Source organism: Perca fluviatilis, chromosome 24 (assembly GCF_010015445.1).
Source record: "Perca fluviatilis chromosome 24, GENO_Pfluv_1.0, whole genome shotgun sequence".
NCBI lineage: Eukaryota > Metazoa > Chordata > Actinopteri > Perciformes > Percidae > Perca > Perca fluviatilis.
In genome coordinates this window covers 6,788,206-6,812,347 of record NC_053135.1, presented here as the reverse complement: position 1 = coordinate 6,812,347, position 24,142 = coordinate 6,788,206, and the positions used below count along the sequence as shown (strand labels likewise).

The window sequence follows — 24,142 nt, the reverse complement described above, 5'->3', positions numbered from 1 at the left end:
AGCACATAAATGAACTACTGTTTGTTGCACCTGTGTCAGACACATTTCTGAATAGATGTGGTTGTACAGTGCTACACCCGATAGCTGTAATGGCTCACTCATCAGGCTACAGGATCATATCACAGCGATACAGCCGCTTGAGCTCCGTCTCAGCGTGTGTGCCAGCGAGAGAGAGGAGGCGATGGACTTTGAGACTCTGTTCCTTTTACAAAGCTATTTCAAACAGTTTTGCAGTTTCTGCTTGACAATCCAGACACAGTTCATCTCCTGCAGCAACAGGGGGTTTTGGGTTTCATTTCAATTTTCTTATCTTTTCTTTTTGTGCAGTGAGGGCATTCTGCCGTGCTCAGCGGGAGTGAGATTCACTGTTCAGGTATTCTGGGAGAAGAATAGAAAGGGCATTGCTTGTGGCGCAGGACAAAAAACTTTTTTAGAATTGCTGTGACTCAGCCATCATTAAATACTCAATTTTCAGGCCTTGCTGGCTCCACAGTAAACTGACATTTATCACGGTTGATTCAGTAGCCTGAGAGATGGCTGGGCGAGTGTACATGACTGATGGACACTGGAATGCAAGCTAAATTCAATTAAGTGGCCTTTTATTGTAAAAGGGGATTGACAAATCTTCTGGGAACACGATAGGTGAAATAATGTAATTGTCTGTCACCAAACTATTAATTTAGAGAGTGCTACAAATACATTTATTTTCACACACTATTCAGCATCCATCTAGTGAATACAAATGCTAAAGGTGTCTTAATTTAATGGTCATGAGGTATTTCTAACTTTGGAGGAGCAAATAAAGAGTCTTAGTTTTAGACATCCACTCATGATTGCACCAAGTCCCTGATCAAAACACAGTTATGTTTGTAAGTGCTTGGTGTGCCCTAAGTAGGAAGGGGAAATGACGGGTGTCTGTCCAGTGCAAGTTTCCCACAACTTAACATGATCAGCAAGCAAAAATTAGTCATTGGCCTTAATCTTCACCCTTCACTCACGCATATGCATTGCTGCGTACCTCATCAGCAAAAGTCAGCCTGCTGAGGATTCTTTCCAAAGTTGTTGCCATTGCATCACAGCACCACAGATGTGGGAAAAAACTCAGTGAATGAAACGTGTGTATCACTTAGAAATCCACAAGAGTCCGTCCTGGGAGGAAATGGCTGAGACAAGAAGGAACATCGTGTGCTCTTGCAGATAATGCTCTTTATTCCTGTCTTTTGTTCCAGGAGTTCTCGTGCTAAAACTGCACACTTTTTTGCTAGTTAATTACTACTAGTTAATTGCTTTGAATTACGATGTCTAACAAATGTCATAATTTAGCAAGATGGAAATTCTACAAGCTGCACCAGTTGCAATGTTGTCTTTAACCAGACAAAGCAGGAGCATGACTAATGCATAATGGGGAAAAACATTTTTTTAAAAGAGGCATTGCCTGTACAACTCTTAACTTTAACTCAGGTTGGGGTTTAAACCCAAACTACCTTTAGGCTAAAAATGGCATCTTCCAATCGGGTTGAAGTTTACACAGGTATAGGTAACTTTATCCTGATAATGTGCTGATATCTTGCTTAAAATGCCAATGAACTGTAAACACAATGGTGTTACCAGAGATTTGGTTGTCAGACAGGTACAGTCTGTGCATGACTACACAGTCCTGAGAAGAAGTTTAATCAGGAAACAAGTGAAAACACCTGTTTGGGTGTTGACCATCAAAATAACATGATTTCAGCCAGAAACAAAACTATTTTCCGGTTGCATGTTCCAGCTGCAACCATTTACCTTTTTCATTATTATTTGTAACACCATGAACAAATGGAAAAAGCTTTAAAGGTAAATGAACAGCAGCTGGTGAGACCGGAAAAACAAAAGGAAGATAAATTGTTTAAAGAAAATGGGAAGTCTTGAAAGCCTCCTGACCAGGATCCAAGTTAAGTTGCCAAGTCTTGCTCTGAGTTGATTAAAGACACTTCTCCCAGTGGTGTTGTCCTCACAACCTCATGATTGTCTGGAACTGATCAGACACTTGATTACTAAAACAGAGGAGAGGGAGGAGAGAGATGTCTAAGCTCTCGTTTTCACTGAAGCTCTGCTCTTTTTATCATTATTATTATTTTATAAAAGGTCCCAATTTCATAGCTTTGACACTATTTGGAGCTTGACTGTGTGTGTGTGTGTGTGTGTGTGTGTGTGTGTGTGTGTGTGTGTGTGTGTGTGTGTGTGTGTGTGTGTGTGTGTGTGTGTGTGTGTGTGTGTGTGTGTGTGTGTGTGTGGAGCATGACTTTGTAGTACACTGACTTCCCCTCTAGAATTTAATATCAAACTTACTCATTCACATCTCGTTTGTCTTGTTTTTCTGTCACCTCTTGGACATGTTAAGGTTTCCCATTACCTGTGTTTTTTTTATGCGGGCACATACATGTCCACTTTACTGCTTCTTAACAGGACAAATTGTGTGTGGTAGTGTATTGTACCATGAGTCTTTATTAAGCAATATTAGGGAACTTTCCAGATGATTGTCATGGACATTTAAACTTGACACTTGGAAGTGTCAAAAAAGAGCCTGTATGCATTGCAGTCTGCAGTACCAGAGAACATCCACAGTGGGGTGGTGCTTCACCATTATTCACAACAGCTGAGAGTAAACCTAGCATATTGGCTTGCTAATTAGTTGTATCAGTTGCCATGGATTGCTTTTAACCCTAGATCTATAGCAGCCTGGCAAAGAGCCTCAAATGGTTCAAAATGAGCAGTGTCCAGGGACGACCAGTCTGATTAACATCCTGCCCTGTAAGTCAAAGGCAAGTCAGTTTGCATATGGTAAAGTACTCCAGGGCCCTTGAGAGGACAGCTTTTAAAGTAATTACTTATTTGTTGCATCTCTATCAAAAATACTTTTGAAATAATTGTCTTCTGTCATATGTGGAGTTGGGAAACTAGTTAAATAATTCCAATTAAAATATCTGCAGTTATAGTGGTGGAAAGTAACAAAGTACATTTACGCTTAACACTGTACTTAAAAAAGTTAAAGTACTGATTATGCAAAATGGCCCCTTTTTACGTTATAATGTATATTATATTATTGGATTATTATTGTTACTGATTCAATAACATGTAAGCAGCATTTTAATGTTATGGCTGATCAAGGCGGAGCCAATTCCAACTGCTTAACATACTGTTGGGTAGTTTGATCTCTAAAAATGCAACAAATTTTGTAAGTATATTGTAAAGAAAAAAATGATCCGTAAACAATAGCTATCAGATCCATGTAGTGGAGTATAAAGTACAATATCTGTCTGAAATGTAGTGAAGTAAAAGTATAAAGTAACGTAAAATGGAAATACTGAAGCAAAGTGCAAGTACCTCAACACTGTACCACTCCTATATTATAAATAACACCACAGATATTTTAGTTAGACATACTTTTTTCTTTAAATTACATTTATTTTTTGCTCAAGAAATTTAAAAGTAGCACTTGTTTTGTAGCACTTAATAGTCCATATAAGTGCAATTTCAAAGTCTAATGAAAAGTTTTTTGGTTCATGTTGTTTCATTTTCAGCCTTGTTTCAGGGAAGTGATATGTAAAGTGCTGCTTCAAAAATCACCACGAGAAGAAATTCTGGCCTTTTAGGAGGGCAGCCCTCGTATTTCCGCAGCAGTTGACCAGCAGAGTTTGGCCCCTGCAGTATAATTGATAAGACTGGGTGTGAATGGCTGCTCTCTGGCAGCCAATGGTTGAGCACCGGATGCGAGATATCCGCTGCAACAACAAGCGCTCTGTTCCCCCTTCAGCTTGACGCCATTTACAGCCCAAATCCCGACCTCCTCTCCGGAAAGAGCAAAAAAAAAAAAAAACACTCACACATGAGAAAAAATACCTACTCGCCAACCCTCAGAGCCTTGCGGATAAAACCCACCGAATTAATACTACTTCTGAGCTGGAGTTTTGTCTCTCAGTTGTCCCGTTTTCTCCCCTCTATACTTCTTCTTCTGCAAAAGTGAAGTGACGTTTACACTCCGCCGGTGATTGATTGTGAAGTTTTCGTTTTAATGCCTCGTGCTCTTGCGCAAAACATGGGATTTACGTCTTAGCGCTGCCTTTAATGAAAATGCGCTCCGGTTGTTGGGAACTTTCTCAATGGATTCTACCGACGGCTTTCCAGACTGACTTGTTGATGTATGGAATAAACACGCTTTCAAATTGGATTTACTTCACCTAAACGGGAGCTAAAGGGTCGAAAGCACGGTAAGTGTAGCCTTTTGCAAAACACACACTAAAACAATACGTATTTCTTGTTGTTTCATTAAAATGCTTTAAGAAGTTTGCATCGTAGTTCTTTAGCTTGCATGTGTAGCCTCTTTTACAGCTCCCCCCCTCTTCCTTTAGCTTACTATACGCTATATATTTTTAATATGTATTCTCTTTAATTATATTTGTTAATGTGTGTTAATCTGTGTCTTCCACTTTTCCTCTTATCCCTTGGTGCTGCAACAGTGTGAATTTCCCCATTGTGGGATTCATAAAGTTTTTTTTAAATCTTGAATATTGTAGTTTTAACAGATGGAGGCTGTCTTACTTTTAACAGAGATGTTGAGCTTACCGGCGGCTATTTTTGCTGATGTCCGATTTTCCTGTATCTAACATTAGTTTATGACGTTGCCAGGGCAGAGTCTAATTTAATTGTCCATCTCACTGCTGGCGTCTGCTTTATTAGGAAATAGTCGTGTCCAAGTTGGCACAAGTGTTTGCCTCTGTGTGCATTCATGCATCTTGTTGCTTCCCTCCCATGTAAACAACCTAGCCTATCTATTGAACCTGTATGATACGATTTATCTCCTGCACACATGTATCTTTGCAATATTAAAATAATCTGCCACACACAGTGGAAAACGCTGCCTTATCAGATGTGAATCAGAAACAAAATGACTCATTGGATTTCTATATTTAACTCAACGTACTGAGCCTTGTCATTTGTCAGTTTTTGCTTGATAAAGCTTGTTTTTTTATATCTATAACCTCATTTTTAAGAGCTGATGCCATCCGCATGCTTCAGTTTACTTCCGTCAGTCCCCACACTTCACCCACCCACTGTGGCCAACATGGCTTGCACACAGGCCCTGTAGGTGCATGAGGGGCCACACATACCCCCTAACAGGTTATCATTTGAGTGTGCCTGCAAGCTCTTCATTTGGAGCAAAGGGATCATAAATCCTAAAGGAGCTTCATGCATGGAGCAATGCTTCAGTCCCCCACCCACCACCCTTGAAGGAATCACTCACACTTTACGTGGACTCTTTCATGTTCCAAACTTTTTTTTTTTTTATCTTGTCACTCATCATCTTTTCAAGAGTGTCACACTGTGAAATGGGTTAGAATGGGGAAGGTTGCTGCAGGCCACTTGTCATGCAGCAAACAAAACCCTTCCTGTATTGTCATTGAAAGGGGGACCCTCACAACCCCAAAGATGGCATTTGAAAGATAATTACCACAAGTAAAGAGAATTAAGGCCACTACTGTCAGTTTCTTTACTTTGATGTGATATGTTGGTGGAAACAAGGCTGTGCATTTGAATAGGTTAGCATATTGCCCTGTCACTCTGCATTTATCTAATACTTACTCCCTCCATACGATAAATCGGTGAGATTACAACTGATCTGGGGCTGTGAGTGCCCATAGAATAGATGGCAGAATTTATGTTTAAGGTTAGAAACTTAAAAAATATATATACAAAGGGCAGTCCATAGTAAAACTAAAGGCCATTTAGTACCCTTGTTCTGCCTACATTCACTCTTATATGTAGCTTTAACATTGCATGTCCGTGTTATCTGTTTGGGCCATATTTAGTCTTCAGTGAAGTACCCTACTTCCCTCAGCTCTCAACAGAAAAAAAACTAACTTTGATCATTACCACAGCCTCTGAGAAGGGAAATATTGATCCATATAGATAATACATGACTAAGATATTTAGTGTAGAAAATTGTAAATACATATTGGCTACCGTTTGACACATGGTAATTACAATAGAAGGACATGTGTCCAAAAACAATTCAGATGTCATGTTTTGTCTGACTATTATTGGGTTTTGGACTGTTCATCAACTTACTATCATGGATGGCAACAAAAAGCATCAACCTCTGACATTTGAGAAGCTGGAGCCAGCAAATCTTGGTTTAAAAAAAAGACAAATGATTATTCGATTATCAAAATATTTGCAGATTAACTTTCTGTCGATCAACTGATTGACTAATTGATTAATTGACTAATCGTTGCAGCTCTCGGATTATATTCCTAATTTACCATTTCATACAATGGCAGAAAGTAGTAAAAATAAATGCCCTTCACAATGTCCCAAAGCCCCAAATCACATTTCATTGACCAACAGCCAAAACCTAAAGATATAAAGTTTTATATCTAAAATGACTAAAAGAACCAGGGTATATTCATGTAAATTGAACCAGGATATATTCCATTTAGTTAAGTTATTTTGAAAGTTCTTAGGGCATTTTAAGTGTTTTTTGCACACTAAACAGGAGTTTAGGGAGAGAGATGCAACAGAGGTCTCCAGCCCGACTCGAACCGGGGACGTTGCAGTTCATGTTTGATGTCTTAAGCTACAGGAGTTAACTGCAGATCAACTTTCTGTCAATCAACTCATCGATTAATCATCTTTCACCAATCATTTCTGTCTCTCATTTTCCAAGTAAACTTGCTGATTTGTTTGTCTTGGTGAGGTTAGTCATTGTTGTTTCATGGGTGTGGAGAAACAGGAAGTTTGCACAAAGCAGGGAAGCATCTAAATTCAATAAAGATATCAGTTCATAAGCATGACACCTGGACCTGCAACTTGAACCAGCTAGTAGAGTAAACAAACCTGTTTTTTTCTAGTAGCCACATACAGCTGTAGTTCCATAGACTCACTCTTGAGTTAAAGTCTCCAAAATCTGATTCTGAAAACGCCCAACCACCCCTCACTACTGGCTCCAAACATTAAACTAACTATGTAATCCAAGGCGTCCATCTCTCTCCCCAACACTGTGATGTGTTTGTTAGGCCTTATTTCCATAGCGGTGCTTGTACAGATATTGGTTATGATTTGCATGTCATCATTTGCATGGCTTGTCACAGATGGGATATCAACTGTCTGTTTCTGTTACAGGACTTCAGATGTGTCCCATGCCAGCCACAGTGACTCTTCAGTCCCGATATGGATTCCACAAGTCAGAACGACAGCGACGGGGGAGGAGGACGCCACGGCCGGTCACCGCCAACGGCCAGCACGCCGGGCACGCCGCATGACGAAAGGAGACCACAACCACGGCCTCCGCAAACCCAAGGTGGTTCGCCAGATCCTGGGTTGACCAACGGGACCCATACGCCGGCAGTGCTGTCTCTGGATCAGATCAGCATAACCGGGAGTAGTAATGAGTACACAGAAGGGCCCACAGTTGCCCAAATCTCTCCAGCCTCTCAGCACAGGAGACAGAAGAGTGACTTGGTTATGTCGCCAGGTCCATGGTCCAGCGGGCAGCAGGAGTCTGTGGAAGAGGGGCCCAATAATCTCCGTAACCTGCGTTCATTGACTGAGTATGGAAACACAAATACGTCCATCCCTTCCAGGGAGGGCGTGCTGCGGTCCTCCAGCGCAGAGGACTCCCAGAGCAGCATCAGGACCAGCGTAGGGAGTACTTCGTCGGGCCAGCGTCTCCTCAGCAGCCCACCAGGCGGTAACCAGATAATCAGAACCCAGCCGAAACGCGCGGAGCTGAATTCCGAAGAGCTGAAGCCCCTGAGCGGTGAGTGCAGAGCCGTTTTGGCCACGCCAGGCAGCGGAAGCTACAAAAATCACGGCACGCACGCCAACAAGTGCGAGGACTGCGGCCGGTGCCGGTGCCCAGAGTGCAGCCGCCCGCGGGTGCTCCCTTCCTGCTGGATGTGCGGCCACCGGTGCGTGTGCTCGGCGCAGAGCGCGGTGGAGTATGGGACGTGCATCTGCTGCATCAAGGGGCTCTTCTACCACTGCTCCAGCGACGACGAGGACACGTGCGCTGACAAGCCCTTCTCGTGCTCGCAGTCGCACTGCTGCGTCCGCTGGGCGGCGGCGTCGCTCCTCGCAGTGCTCTTCCCCTGCCTCCTGTGCTACCTCCCGGCTAAAGGATGTGTCGCCGTGTGCCAGTGCTGCTACGACCGAGGCACGCGACCCGGCTGTCGGTGCAAGAACACAAACCCAATCCACTGTGAGGATGTTGGCAAGCCAGCGTAGACAAAGATGGTGATGTTAAAATGCAAGAAGGATGAAAAGACTCCATGTTGACTGAACCGATAGATGGTCCTGTAGTTCAAAGGTTTGATTTAGAGAGCTAATGATGCTTGAGTTTTAGTTTTTTTGTGTGTTCCCCATCTAGATCTTCACGCCTACCAGATCTGGGCAGAAACATAGTCCCGTTTTGCCTTCAGTTGTCAGCTTTTAATGCTCGGTTGACAAAACTGGAGGTGCATTCACTCACCCTAACATTATGAGTTTCACTTCACCAGGTAAACCAAAATAAGTGCTCCACATGTCATAAGGTATGAAGACATATTCAACTACTGTTAATCCTGAAAAATAATTTCTTCACTCAAGTGCCCAGATATCGAGTTGTTGCTATGATTTTTTATTAACGATGAACGAATGGCAGTAATGCGAAGAACGATGACAGCCCTTTTTTTACTGAAATAACATTTAACAACAATATATGAATCAGTAAACAGTTCATTCATACAATGTTTGTACATTCACTGGAATGTATATCAATCATTTAATGTAATTTACAAAGGAAAAGTCTTATCCCTTCTACTTGTAAATTGTACAGTGACCTTATATGAAAAATTTATTTTCTAATTCCAACATTGCTTAGTGTAAAGTTAAAAAATATATATATTTATTTGAAGGTTTATTATTTTATAATGAAAAATATTTATTTTGAGGAAGCATTGTTAATGTGTCACCTCTCACGGGGGCTACTCTGTAGTCACTGCAGATTCTGAGGTGACCTGTAGGTGTGTCAACGCTGGATCAATAGTTCACTATGAATTAGAAGACAAATATATTAACGTTTGAAATTAAACAACCTTGAAGTCAGCATTGCTCCTGTTTTTATTTCTGCATTGTCATGTCTACTCTTTAAAACATGTCCATTAGGGCTTGGACCATATGCCTTTTTCCCGATTCGATTCTTTTTCGCGATACATGGGTGCCGATTCGATTTGTATTGCAATTTTTATTTATCGTGACTCTAGAAGTATTGCGATTCGATAATATTGAGTATTGCGATTTACTTTTCCTTCTTTTGACAAAAACAAAAGTTTAAAATTACATTTCTAGAAACAACATATCATGAGACTTTTGTCTTTCAATATATTTATTTTTATTCTTAAAGAAGTACATAACATGTATTTTCTGCTTTTGGTCAGAAAACTGATATGATGTAGTTGCTGTCAGCGGTACCGTATGAACAGAAAATATTTAGGTGAATCATTGGTTTAAAAAAAATATATGTATGTATTGTAGGGAAAGGAATTGTTTTTTAAAAATCGTTGCAAAGAAATCACGATACATACGATTTTCGATTTATTTTGTTCCACCCCTAATGTCCATTAAGTCATATTCAGACGATGGAGCAAATAATACATATGACCGTAATGTATTTCTACACCACTATAAGAACATGTCCAAGTGCCAGTTTTGTCATGAGACTTTTCTGGATGTTTTAAGCCAGACTTAAGCACTTGTGTGGTTGACATTTTTAATGGAACCTCTCCGCGAACATCCCAAGTGGAGCTATCCTCAACCCCGCTCTGCAACACAATCGCTCCACAATGTTTACAGAGATCAAACAAGGACGCATTAATGTTTTTTCCTTGGGCCACATCTGGCTCTGGTAAAGCCATGTGTATAGGAATGTGCTCATGTGCCCATCTGTTTGCATGCTCTCCAAAAAATGCCTCTTGAAAATGATTTACCTTTTTAAAATTGGGTCCTACAGTATATCACTTCTTTTTAATCTTAAAAACCAAGCAGCCCTTCTGTTGTTTTTGCAAATATGCATTCATGTAAGCCTACCATTACACTCTGGCCTGGCTTCAAATTCACTTGATACACGTTCCCCAGTATCCTGCAGCTAGGCCCTTTTTATTCCTCCTCTTTTTTTTTTTTTTTTTATCAAAGATTTGTTCAGGAATTCCTTGGTTTTGAATGTCCCTGCAGGCGAAACATAAGCCTGAAACATAAGCCCCTGACACTTGTTGACAGCATACGGACGTGTTTGCGGCACGGTATGCATTCAGAGCCGTGATTGACATGCAGAGGCCCAACCTGCACTCACTTGTTTGTTATTCATCCCCAGCCTTTGACTGATGGGGGTGGGCGGTGGGGGTTGCTTTACATAATTATCAACTTTCACCTATTTTACAGAATCGGTGGAGGAGATAGCAACAACGGGCAGAATCCTATTAGAGACAGAAAAGGGAGCGTTGATCTTGTGTTTAGTCTTTATCTTTCCAGTCGCATGCCTCCTCTCTCCCTCCATTGTCTCAGCTGTGAATGAAGAGGGAAGGGGTGGGTGTGGAGGAGGACGAGGGGGGTGGGTTGTTAGGAAGAGGGACCGCAAAGGGTTAAAAGCATCACTTTAAATGACAAAGACCTAACAGTTTACCCCCATATTCAGCCCGGCATGCATTCATCCTGTTTTCAATAGTCAGGGGGTCATTTTGGCTCCCTAACGCTCCTCTCAGCTACCTGCTCCTACTTGGTATTCCCATAGGGAGATGGTTGTCTTGTTGGGGGGGAATCAGTTGAATGTGTTGAAGAAAATATATCTGTTGGGACATGCAGTTATTAAGCAAACTAAGGCATATTTTCACATGTGCTATATTGAGAAAAAAGTTAATTTCTTCACTTAAAACACATTTCTCCACACATTGATCAATAACCGTGTTTTATTGCTACAACTTTGGTCTCTCAGGTCTACATCTCATCTGTGTGCAAAATGCTCTCTGGCAAAAATGGCACACCTCGTTCTTAAAGCACACAGGCCCTCCTTGGATTTTCTCGGGTCCTTTTTAGTTCCTCTGTGCGTTTTTTATGGGGGGGATCTGAAAGGGTTTCTTGGCAAAAAGCTGTACACCTGGGAAAACTGGATGTTCACGGTGCGCATTACATCCCAAAAAATGTCTTCTATAGCTTTTTGGACTGATCAGGAATATGTTAAGATACTGTGTTTGTTTGTTTTTAGAAGTAATACGTTTAGAATCACTATATTGCATTGTACTACTGATTACTACTTTTATGTTCGACTTTTATAAGCTACTAGAGTGAAATACCATGCATGCACAGACTTACTCAACCAATATACTGACAACAAAGTAGTGCAGAAAAGGGTAAAAACAAGATACACGGAGAGACATTGTTTATCCGGTCGGCAGTCCCAGTGATTTGGCAGCAGAGAGCAGCAAGAGGAGGAGGAGGGGATGTGAATTGGAGAAAAAAAAGGCCCCAGAACGGCTCTCTTTGTTGGTTTTAGCCGCCGTGGCCCCTGCAGCTCATGGCGGCTGCGGGGCAGAGCGGCCTATTCACCCTGCTCACCAAGGCAGAACGCAGCACAGGAAGACAGGAAGGAAGCGAGGCTATTCTTCATGGACGCATTGTCTGTCTGTCTGACGGCCAGGCTTAAGCTATCAAACAGCCCTGTGAGAGAGAGGGAGGGGAAAAAGAGGAAATACAGGCTGGTGAGGGAGATGTACGCCACCCTGTGAAAGCATTACAACTGTTAAAAATAGAAAGATTATGAAATAATAAAATGTAGTAAATGTCTAGTATGTAAGGGCAAGTTGCCTCTTTGCCACCTTTTTAAGAAGAATGTTGGCCTAACTGCCGCATGCACTGTTTGGTAGTTAAGTGACAATGCATCATAATGTATGAGCTTATAGCCATATGTATGTATAAAACTTCATTCTGCAAGTACTTTTTTTTTTTAACTCTTACCACAAATGTAGTACTAAAATATAATAAAAAGTCTTCTACTTTTAGAAATACCCAACTATATTAGTACATGAAAAGTACTATAAATAAGTGTGCTGTATATGTAGTCACTTTAAAGTTGAAGAAAGAAATCAGTATTTATATCCTTCTGGTGTTTTGTATTGTATTTGTATATTCTGGTTAGAATTGTTATTACCAAGAAGAATAGTTTTATTTATTTTTTCTGCAGTGACAGCACCCGCATCTTTAATATTCATTTTTTGTTCCGACTGACAGAGTTTGCAGTTCTATACTCTTTTGAAAAATGTGCACAATAGCTGCCGTGTCATTATAATTTATATGAAAGTGAGGAGAATTCCAATTTCAGTCCGACTTCAAATCCCTGCACTTTAAACACATTATGTAGATTATATGGGTCAGGCGTATTGGGAAAAGTGGCAGATTGAGTTGCAGTTCAGTTACTTCTCCACTTATGTGCTCACGGCCGAGTCGATTTAAAATACAGTAAATTAACTAATAGTACCTGAAGGTGTTTTAGAGTCATTTAACGTTGCTACAGTTGGCAGAGGCGAAACAATACTTTTGTTTTTTCCTTTTCTTTATCCGAGATGATGATGTCACTCTGTCATGTCAAAGGCAGAGACGCCAAGACATCTGAGAGTGGAATCATGGTTCTGTACTCTGACAGTGAAATGTGTTTGCTTTTGCTTTATAGAAAGAATCATGGAAGTGAATGCTCTTTTCTCTTTGGTGGTAAATCATCTTCCGGAAAGTGGCTGGACTTTGCCACTGTGGTTTATCAAGTTCGACAGTGATGACAGCAGAGACTTTCTTTGAATTGCACAACCCTTTGTTACTGAAATGAGAACATGCAGATTCCAGTGTTTTCAGAATAGTGTGTGCAGAGACGTATGCAAAAAACAAACATCAGGCTTTTAAACTTTTAATAGGTTTACTTCAAATCAAATTTTGTATTGCTTTTTTTAATCACTCACATTGGTTGTAGCTTGTTGCAGGAAAGTCAGTTTAACATAACGCATCAACGTGGCCGCAAACAGAGGCTACAGAATGTAGGTCTAAAAGAAGAAGAAAAAAAATACACCTTTCTCTTCTCTGCCGGTGAAAACGCTTTCTCAGAAGCTGAACTTTTCTTTCTGGTTTTCCGACGTGGGCGGCGAGAGATGCACACATCTTGAGCTCGAAGCTAAAGCGCATCCCCCCACCTGACTGTGGTTTTACTTTCCACTCAGTATGTCCTCTGCTACTCTCACTGTATATTCAGTTGAATTACATAAAGAAAACACAAGTTTTATTCCAAAATATGGAATAAGTGACACCATGACACTGCCGCAAAGACTTTTAGTGACAAATCCCTAAAAAGTGCTAAAATGTCCAAAATGACACCTGTTATATTACAACTTTTGTACTTTTTTGAACTTTAATATTCACTTTTTATAGAGCACCAAGGAGACATGTTCACCTCTGCAGCTTTGGGAGAGTGTACAGCTTTGCAAGGTGAATGACGGGGCACGTCTGCAGTTAAAAATCTTATGCAACCTGAGTTCTATGTCAGTGACAGAGTACTGTTATGCCTTGAGGAAGAAGATTACAGCAGCCAGTATGGCAAAGAGAGCAAATAGAGGGAGCAAGAGAGACACTAGAGAGTGTATCTGTCATAAAAGTTTAGTGAGTGTGAAGAGATGGAGGGTGTGTGTGCAGCATAAAAGGCTTCAAATAAGTCTTTGCACATGTTGAAAACTTTTTTTTAAATTGGACCTGTGCATGTGTATTCTTGCACACGTGTGTTTCTGTCAGCATAAAGGAGTCTTTTGCCCAGACAATAAAGCCCAACTGGAGGCCTAAGTCTAATAGCAGCACTTAACTTCAATCCACCTCAGGAAGTTGGCTCATCTACACACACACACACACACACACACACACAGACACACACACACACACACACACACAGAGTCGGTCCGTTGCTGACAGCCAGTGGATATTTGTTGGCGACACTGTGGCTGCAAGGCTCTTTACAGCTTAACAGCCAATTGTTGTTCACCCAGATACACACAGACACACACACACCAAGAGCTTAGAACTTCAGTTGTTATCCTGAAAGGCAATCCTGATCCCTATGCTACACAGTAGGACAGACACACATAAAAAGAGGAATTAGTGCGGTCTGACAGCTCACTATACCACATCGCATTTAGTGTGTGTGTGTGTGTGTGTGTGTGTGTTTTGGAAGGGAGCATGCACATGTGGATGCAAGTGTGCAATCACTGACAGACATGCAGCAACATAGCATAGTTCCTGGCCACCTGATGAATTTAAGCACACAACACTCTCCTTTTAGCTCCGTTTTGGTCTCCATCAACACCTGATGGAGATATCTGGCTCCATAGCTCATATTTAGCATAACATCTAGCTTTTTTCCATGTGGGATTTACCTCTTTAGCACTCTGTAAACTAACACATTGGCTTTGAATTGTCATAAGCCAACAAGGTTGAGAGCTAATGGTTAAATAATACATTTGGTGGCTTTAGCAAGCTACTTTTAATGCCTGCAACACTGCTCTGTTGATAGAAAATTGGAATGGTTGTTTTCACACATGGCACTCTAACATGCAACAGACAGATATATTTCCATATTTGAGTATTTCTGGCCACATTTGCAAGCCAACTTCTCTTTTTCCAGGGGCCCCATTCACCCCCCATTCATGTGAATAGTGTCATTTAGACTCAGATAAAATTATTCAAATTACAGTACAAGGAAGAAGGTGAGGACATTTGTAAGTCAAATCTACACTGACATAACTGGTGCTTTGATAAAAATAAAAATAAAAATAAATTATATAGCAGACTAGACACACTCTCTTAAATCCTCTCAGCTGTGAAGAAAAGTAAGATGTAAAACCTGTTAACTGACTATGGTATCAGTGTGTGCATACTGAGAGAAAGACGGACTGGGCCAGTGAAGAGTTCAGGAGAATAACATGGTGATATTACTATATATGTCTCCATTGTCATTCTTCCGTAGTAAGCTGGAGATTGTGTGAGGGGAGAGAGAGAGATCATGTGGAACAAAGCTGTGGAAGAAAAAGATATGATCAACCTGTGTGCCATTCAGCTCTATTAAAAACAGATTCCCCCTTTCTATGGCTCAAACTTAATGATGCGTTGGGTATGTCTTGGAGGTTAAAAGACTGTAACTAAGACGGGATGCAATGATCTGCAATGTGCCGTTATGTGTGAAATACTGAAATACACTTCGGGGCATGTGTTTGTGTTTGATTGTATTCTGCTTTTAGTAAATTCTAAGAAAGGCAAATGCATACTTGGAGCATAGTTTCTTATTTTTATTGGTTTTGTTTTGACAGCAAAGTCTGTGGGAAAACTGATTGCCCCTTTCAGCTTTCAATTAACAATGATACTCATACTTTGGCCTGGCTATGAATGGCTACTCACATAGAGTGTTGAACACATTTATTGGGGGATGAGATATGTTTTCAGTGCTATAAAAATGGTCATTTGCTTTCTATTTAATACTGTAAGTCAGTGTGGTAAAAACTGGTAGCGGAAAAACGCTTCTGTATGATTAGCATTGTTATTTTTTCCGACTCAAACATAGTTGATACCTTTTAAAGAAACAGTATATATATATATATATATATATATATATATATATATATATATATATATACACACTGTATATACCATTACGTGCTATACTTTCCTGTTTAGCTAAAGATATGTATTTAATGTACATGAAAGAATAACTTTAGAAAATTAGAACAAAAACCATTTAGGATAAATAATGCGCTGTTCTGTGTGTAAAATCTTTATTTATGCTTCCCATAAAAAAGATAGATAGATAAGCACAATGCCCCGGAAACTGGTTAAATCTAAGCTTGTTAGATCAATGTTACAATCAAGAGTGCAGGTGAACTGTGGCTTTATGCTGTTGCATTTGACAACTCGTTATTTCAAAGTGTTAACCACAAAATGCGTGCATGTACATGTTGCTAAGGAAATGGCGAAATGCTTTACTGAGCAAAGGCTCAAACACCCCTTTCCTATTTGAGGACCTATTCTGGTTTTTCTTTTTATGAATATTTGCGCTGATGTCATTTTTGAAAATTATATTAAAGCCAAACATGTATTTTTTTTTTTATGTGAAAGTTAATTATAGTGTGCTTGCTAAAATCCAAATCAAACTTTGTACTTTCCCAATGTTCTCTCTTTTTCGAGGAAATTGATCTCTTGAGTCTGTCAGGCAGCTATGAGAGCGCTGCAAGCCACCGGCTCTTGTTTCCATTCACAGGTGCGGTGCATTGACAAGCCGACGATTGACAGTCAACCCGAGCCAAGGTGGTGGAGGTGTGCGTTTGTATCTGTGTGTCCATTATGTGCAGATGAGAGTGCGTATGTGTGCATGTTTCCCCGGCCTGAAGACAGAAATTTGTCAATGGCTGCAGAGATTGTCGGCATACTTTGGATTCCTCTGGATTCCCAACAGCCACTGACAAGACAGAGAGGCATATAAGAGAGAGAGAGAGAGAGGCTTTCTGCCAAAGCTATCCACTCTGCAACGGGCACAGGTGCAATATTTCACAAGATAAAGGCTCCTCTGTTTGGAGAAACATGCTGCCTTTGCAGCCATGATATAGAATATTTAGAGGCAGCGGGCCGTGCAGCTTTTGGATGCAGATGTGCAAAAAGAGCAAAATGAAAATGGATAACAGTGCAAAGCTGTAAAGAAAAAACCCTTCTTTTGATTACCTTAAAGGATCGCATGATGTCAGAAATTCATCAATTCCACTTGTCACAGGGGGAGTTTTGTGGCTTATGTAGGAGGTAATATTAAATACAATTTGGAGAATGTGTATGTAAAAGTCTTATTAAAGCTTCAGTCAGGATGTGTCACTCTGTCAGGATACGTTACTCTGTCACTATGTACGTTACTCTGTAACTCTGTATGTTATTCCAATGACTGTACGTTACTACGTGATTCTGTACATTATTTTGTACATTACTCTGTGCGGTACTCTGTGACTCCATGCGTTATTCCAATGACTCAGTACGTAACTCCTTATCATGACTGAAATCAGTGCTAAACTTACAGGATGTTTCTCTGAGTTTTGACAGTCTGGGCACTTGCCATCACCACTGGACCCAAGAAAGAGATGACTAATGCTAGCTAGACCCTGTCCTTTCAATAATGTACGACAAACACAACACTGAGTGCGTGGGAGCTGCTGATGACTCAGCAGGAGTTGAAATAACATGAACGAAAAGTAGTGTCTGGAGGGAACCAGTGCTTGAAACTAGGCTAATTAGTGGTAATTAATGGTAGCTTGCTAGCTTCCATTTTTTTTTACAGTGAAATTCATACTTCCCTCAAAATTCCCAAATAAAAAAAAGAAAATGGAACAGGCATCTTAAATAACTAACCGCACATAACCAACACTATTTGGGCTTGTTGAAAGAGAATAGCAACCAGTCAGTAGCGGAAGTTGACAGCGCGTCCCCTCGTAATGCCAGTCCTCAGATGTCACTCAATCTATGTCATGGGAAACGTCCACCCAGTGGCATGAAGCTTGGATGCCATTTCCACTAATATGTCCGGATAAAGGGGTTATATCCGTTTTGAAAAATAAAAATATAGCTGCAGTATAATTACAGTGCCTATTTCCTTACAAAAAAATTCTGTTTGTGCTACATAACCACTTAAAATGTGAATAAAATGTTCCATAATGAAGCTCTTGCAATGCTGAAGTGCATTTTGTTCTGAAAGAAAGTAAGTGTAAGTATGTGTTTACAGAACTTACCGTACGTTCCATCACTGATTCGCTGTAGGCCACTAGACAGAGATTGCCTCATTGCAGAGACCCCAAAGTTAGAGAAAACATGCCGCACACTTAACATGTCATTTCACTGCGAGGAGTCTTAAGAAGTAGCATGGCAGCTGGCCCAGATCCAAAAACAATAGAATTCCTTCAGTTTGGAATGCCTGCTTGATTAATATAGAAAACAGTCTCGCTTGAGCTCATTTGGTGTAGAAGTGTGGCACTTTCCTGCTAGTTAAGTTGCAAATCAAAATAACGAGGCACGTCTGCCACGACGGAGAAGGACTTGACCGTTTAAGGAACACTCAAGTGCAGCTTAGAGGTACAAATTTCAATATTGGACTGCTTTGATTAGGTAAAAGAGAAATAAATAGCTTTGTTTTAATCCAGGAGTTTTCAAGACGTACAAAGCAAGGCATGGAAAGTTGGCATTTGTTTTTGCACAAAACCATTACAAAACCAGCCAGTGAGAGCAATGCGCTTCCTGTGATGTCTCAACCGCTCACACTAAATCGACTTTTTGTCATACACTATCAAAGCAAAAGTCAAAATCAATGCTCAAAGTTTCCAAGGTCTCATGAACACACCACCATTAACATTGATTTTCCTCCACACGTGCTGACACCAACGCTGGATGAATAACACACATGAGAGTGCTTGTCCTTTAGGAATTTTGTGTGCGCAGGTGAGTGTGTATGCATGTATGTGTTGTGTTTGTGTGTGTGTGTGTGTGTGTTTGCCCAAAGAGGAAGTTCCTGTGGTGAGACAGCCCTAAGCTGAACACACACACACACACACACCACTGGAAAAGCTCTGGAAAACAGCTTCCTGTGGTCACCTGCGCTCAATGACCCTGAAGAAAGAGACCCTTACAAACCAAAACTCACTGTGTCTCTCTCTCACTCTCACACACACACACACACACACACACACATACACACACACACACACACACACACACACACACACACACACACACACACACACTGTACTACCCAGGCATGGTTGTAGCCAGGCCTCAGCTGTAACACACAAGGAAAGGAGGATGAATGGGGCCCTCTGAGAAACCTTCAGTGTGACGGTCAAGAGAGAGAAAAAAAAATTATTCAACCCAGCAATCAGATAAATCACATTGACAACTTCAAATAAGCATTTATTTTGTATTACTTCATCCTAAAACTGTGAGGAAAAAACATCCTTGATTTCTTGTTTGGTGATAACTTCACTCCCTCTACAGTTGACAATGGAGGTAATTCATGATGCAACAGCAAAAACAACATACACAACAATAACTGCATTTCATTGATTAAAATCTGCATGAAATTACTAAATGCAGCCAAGTGCCCATGTCAGATTACATAAGTTTCCTTTTTCGGCACAGGGCGCAGCCAATGAAATCATCATGCCTACTTGAGTTTTGCTTATTTAACGCTGTTGGGTGGACTAATAGGTGTCCACGCCTGTGGGCAGGTTCAGTGGCTGCATTCACCGTACAGACAGAAAGCAAAAGCGGTTGTGTGATGAATTCTGCATTTTATGAGAGCAGGAGTCTGGACATTTTAAAATTCCTAGACAAATTTATACGCCCTTGTAAGCTTAAGACTTTTTTTATTTTTATTTTTTTGCTTAAATCAGCTCAAAATGTAGCTGAGGTTAACAGATGCCAGCTTGCACATTTATTATTCTGTATCAGTTGTTGCCAACTTTTTTGGTCTGATGTTATTGAACACTATTGCTTATATTATTATTACAATATTTTGTTTCATACAATTTGAAATGTTTAGTTCAGTTTGGTCAAGTTTGCATTTATACTACTATGACATGGAGTGTTTCAACACTATCCATTCATTTTAGCTAACGTTTTCTAATTACCACGTGAAGGCTCGATTTTAGCTTTACCTTGCCCTTGCTCTCGACACAATCAACCACTAATAATTCCACTTATTTGCCAGTTACAGGACAAGATGCAAAAGATTTAAGAGTAGGGGTAGGTGTTTACAATATAAAAGGTAACGTCTAAGAAGCCTAAACATCTAAGAGGCTAAAGTGTTGTCCAATCTCCATTGTTACTACCATCATTCAACTCATTGCCAATTGGATAAGAAATTAGCATACGTTTCATCTGCATGTCATCATTTAGAAAAAATACAAAACTACGGCATTTTCTTAACCTGCTTTCTCCCAGACCCCGATGTTCACCTTGATGTTTGGGTATAGCAACTTTGTCCCCTTCCTTTTTCTAAAACTCGAGCACTGCCGCTGACATGAAAAGAGTCTAGCACTATTTGTTTTACAGTCCCTCGAGGGAGTAGTACTGTCATTTTCCGGCCAGAAAGACAAGCCAGGACAACCTTTTGCTGGTCTTAAAATAAAACAACAACCAGAAAAGACTGCAGGGTGCTGTTCTACAAGAAAAATGTATCAAATCTTTTTGACTTATGCCAGACTATACAACTTGACTAATTATATGAAGGGTCAGAGTTCTGGAGATACTGTTAAGTTAAAGGAGCAAGATCACTTTCCACTGCAAACTAATTTGCAATAGAAATGTACCTTTACTACTTTACAGACGTGCTCTACTACAGACTATTTCTGTAGTCTGCACGGGACCTAAACACAAATGTCTGTGCTATGTGAACTGAGAATATAGTTCCTTTACGTCAGCGGTCTTGTACATTTTTTAGGCCAAGGACCCCTCAGCTGAAAGAGAGACGGAGCAGGAACCCCTCACTACATAGTGTATAAAATTGAGTTGCGTATTAAAACGAGCATTCATAGCCTAAAGCCTTCATACATACCTTTATATGGTGCATACAATACTAAGTTATTAAAATAATTATTGACATTTTCACATATTTATCATCATGTTTTAAGTAGTGCTGTCAAACGATAAAAATATTTAATTGCATTAATGTCATAGTTAACTCGCAATTAATTGCACATTTTTATCTATTCTAAATGTCCCTTGATTTCTGTTTGTCCCATTATTTTTTCTCATTTTAAAGGGGTGATAGAATGATTATATAGGGTATTTCACACTGTTCCTTATGGTCTCCTAATGGGGTATGTAACATTGGTTGGGCTGAAAATGGCCTGGTTGATATTTTATTGGCCCTTATGCATCCCTGTGTTTGGGCCCTATTTGTAACAAGAGCTTTTCTTCCAAATATGGTATGGTCATGAATATTTAGATGAGCTGCGTGCTGATTAGTTGAGCGAATCCCCCATACACACACATTAGAGACGCGCGCTGATTGGTTGAGCGAATCCCCCATACACACATTAGAGAAGCGACAGAATCTCATATTCCAAACACTGCAATGTTTCATTACCAAATTCACTTCTGAGACTTTTTTATGCAAAAATGTATGGCTAATTGCAAATTTGGTATGACGTGTCGGACTTTAGGAGCTCCACACAGTCTGACGAGAAAGCGGCAGCCTGCTGGGCTCCATACCCAGGGCAAAGTCACCCTTTGTGGATACTGCACTACGGGGCTCCGCGGCCGGCTGCCTGCATTACTATAATATATTTACAGTTTGAATTTAATCACGCCACTTATATAACATCTACCCCAATGTCTTACAAAGCTAACGTTGTGTTCCTTTTCAATGTGAGGCATTTTTATGAACGTCAGGCGTTTTGTTAGGAGCAGCTAGCTATATGCAGAGGTGGGTAGAGTAGCCAAAAATTGTACTCAAGTAAAAGTACTGTTACATCAGAATAATATGACTCAAGTAAAAGTAAAAAGTAGTCATCCAAATAATTACTCAAGTAAGAGTAAAAAAGTACTTGGTGAAAAAACTACTCAAGTACTGAGTAACTGTTGAGTAACGTCTGGTTTATTTTTAACACAAACATTTAATCATATGGACAAAAATACAAAATAATCATCTTTAGGCAAATTATAGTTCATCCAATCAATAAAATAAATTAGAATTAATTAATTAATTACAAAATAGCTTAAATTAAAAATAATCCAGGTAAATTGAAATACTTAAAAAATAAAATCAATAAAATAATAATACATAAAAAATAAATAAGCACAAGTAACACAAATTTCCAAACCTTTATACTTTTTTTTTTACCAGGCTCTACATGCAGAACCAGAACAAGGTAATGTAGCTGCTGTTTGGCACTTTTACTAAGGTAAACATGCTTTCAATATGAGGCCAGAGGCCTGTACTACAAAGCAAGATTTAGTTTTCTGTATCACGAAGGTGGATCACTTGTTACCGGGTTCAATCGCCATGGTAACTCATGCTGGACGCCTAACCTGGTCAGGAGCAGGTTATGTTGGAGATCAGAGATCAACCGGTGTAAAAGCATCGCCAACTGACCAATCAATACTCGATTGATAACGGCGTCACCGTTCTTAGAAGATCAGGCGGAGCTCAGTGCGCAGAGAGAGAGAGAGAGAGGTGCACTCATACAAAAACATTTAGAGACCGACAACCCTGTTAACATTCCCTGATGGGTATATTTATGAAATATATAGATTTTAATGCTAGGGAATTACATATCGGCTATTTGTCGGCTTCTTGAGCCGTGTGTCGCCAATGCGCACAGCGGTTTGAATGATGTTTTTTATATTTTTTATTTGCTCTCACGATCGCTTCCACTTCCAGGGTTGCAACTGAAATAATAGGCTAAAGCAACGACAGTTTATGGAAAGCACAAGTGTAATTATGGTCAGATGTTGTGCCTGACTGATGGGGAAGTGATATTGATAAGCGTTGTGATGTAGGCTAGCCTACGCATCTACAGCGTCACCTATTTTATTTTTTTTTGCCAGCTGTCCTCCTGTTTTAGGAAGATGTGGCTATTGGTCATGTTGTGCAAACATCGCCTCTTTCACACGCGCCGCTAGATTGGGAAACCCTGATGGTTGATTGAACTAGTTGTTAACCACCGTTATATATGTCAGTGGTCGTGACACAGCTTGCGGGACCGCGGTTGTTAGGTTAGGTGAAGCCGGGTAACTGAAAGAAATCCAGGACATGTTGATTTTGCCTCTGGGGTGTTCGTCCTCATCTGTGTCTGCATCGTCGATGGTTGATTCTGACATTGTAAAGCTAACCCGTCCCGCCGATGAGATTGAGTATGGTCACGTGACGAGACTGCACAACTACGTTTGATTGGTGAAACACAGCCACGTGGTAGAGCCTTTAGCGGAAGTCTCTCTCTCTGTCAAAATAAAACATTAAAATGAGGCCTACGCGGGGGGGATAAAAAACAATGACGCGTAGAATACCAAAGAGGTAAAAAGAAAAGTAACGAACTCATTGTAGCCTAATGTAGCGGAGTAAGAGTACAGTTTCTTCTTTACAAATCTACTCAAGTAAAAAGTATAGTAATTTAAAACTACTCCTGGAAGTATAATTTTTTCAAAAACTTACTCAAGTAAATGTAACGGAGTAAATGTAACTCGTTACTACCCACCTCTGGCTATATGTCCCATTCAATACAATGGCAAAAGATTGCTGCTAGCTAGCTACACTTTCGGCATAACTATAGTAGCTATATTTACAGTTTGAATTTCGTCACGGCACTGATATCATAGCTATCCCAAGGTCTTACAAAGCTAACAATGGTGTCAGATTTCAATTTAATGAATTTTTGTGAACACTAGCTAGGGGTTTCGTTAGCTGCGACTGTCCCTTCAATCCTATGTGTACAGATTGCGGCTAGTTAGCTTTATTTTCGGCGTAATTCGAGTATATTTACAGTTTGAATTTCATCACGCCACTTATACATCTACCTAAAGGTCTTATAAAGCTAACAACTGTTTCCGATTTCAAGTTAATGAATATTTGTGAACTGTAAGGGTTTCGTTAGGTGCAACAGTCCCTCAATCCTAGCTATGTGTAGCTACAAATCACGGATAGTTAGCTTCATTTTCGGCGTAATTCGAGTATATTTAGCTACAGTTTGAATTTCGTCACGCCACTTATACAACATCTACCTAAAGGTCTTATAAAGCTAACAACGGTGTCTGATTTTAAGTTAATGAATATTTGTGAACATTAAGGGCAGGGACGGACTGACAATCTGTGCGTTCTGGAAAAGTCCAGAATGGCTATCCAACAGACGGCCGTCGGCACAAAAAAAAGTCTATTAAAGCGATATTAACAGCCAACAGCAGGGGGCGCAAATATAATCACTTCTATGCTACGTGTAAAAATAAAACTGAGAGTCGACCTACATCATTATTAGACGTGAGTTAATTTCACATCAGCTGGTAAGTGCCAGGAGCAGGAAACTTATAGGCTGCC

At 40.3% G+C, this 24,142-nt stretch overlaps 1 protein-coding gene and 1 long non-coding RNA gene across 3 annotated transcripts in view; both read left to right on the top strand.

Moving 5' to 3' along the window:
• The window catches only part of LOC120554336, a 181,788-nt gene that overhangs the window by 88,767 nt on the left and 68,879 nt on the right, over positions 1-24,142 (top strand). The gene's annotated exons all lie outside the window — the stretch shown is intronic.
• Positions 3,697-8,643, top strand: spry2 (sprouty RTK signaling antagonist 2). Its single transcript, XM_039793183.1, has 2 exons — positions 3,697-4,247; positions 7,159-8,643. Exon 2 carries the CDS (start codon positions 7,207-7,209, stop codon positions 8,260-8,262), a length of 1,056 nt encoding a protein of 351 aa, XP_039649117.1. The 5' UTR covers positions 3,697-4,247; positions 7,159-7,206; the 3' UTR covers positions 8,263-8,643.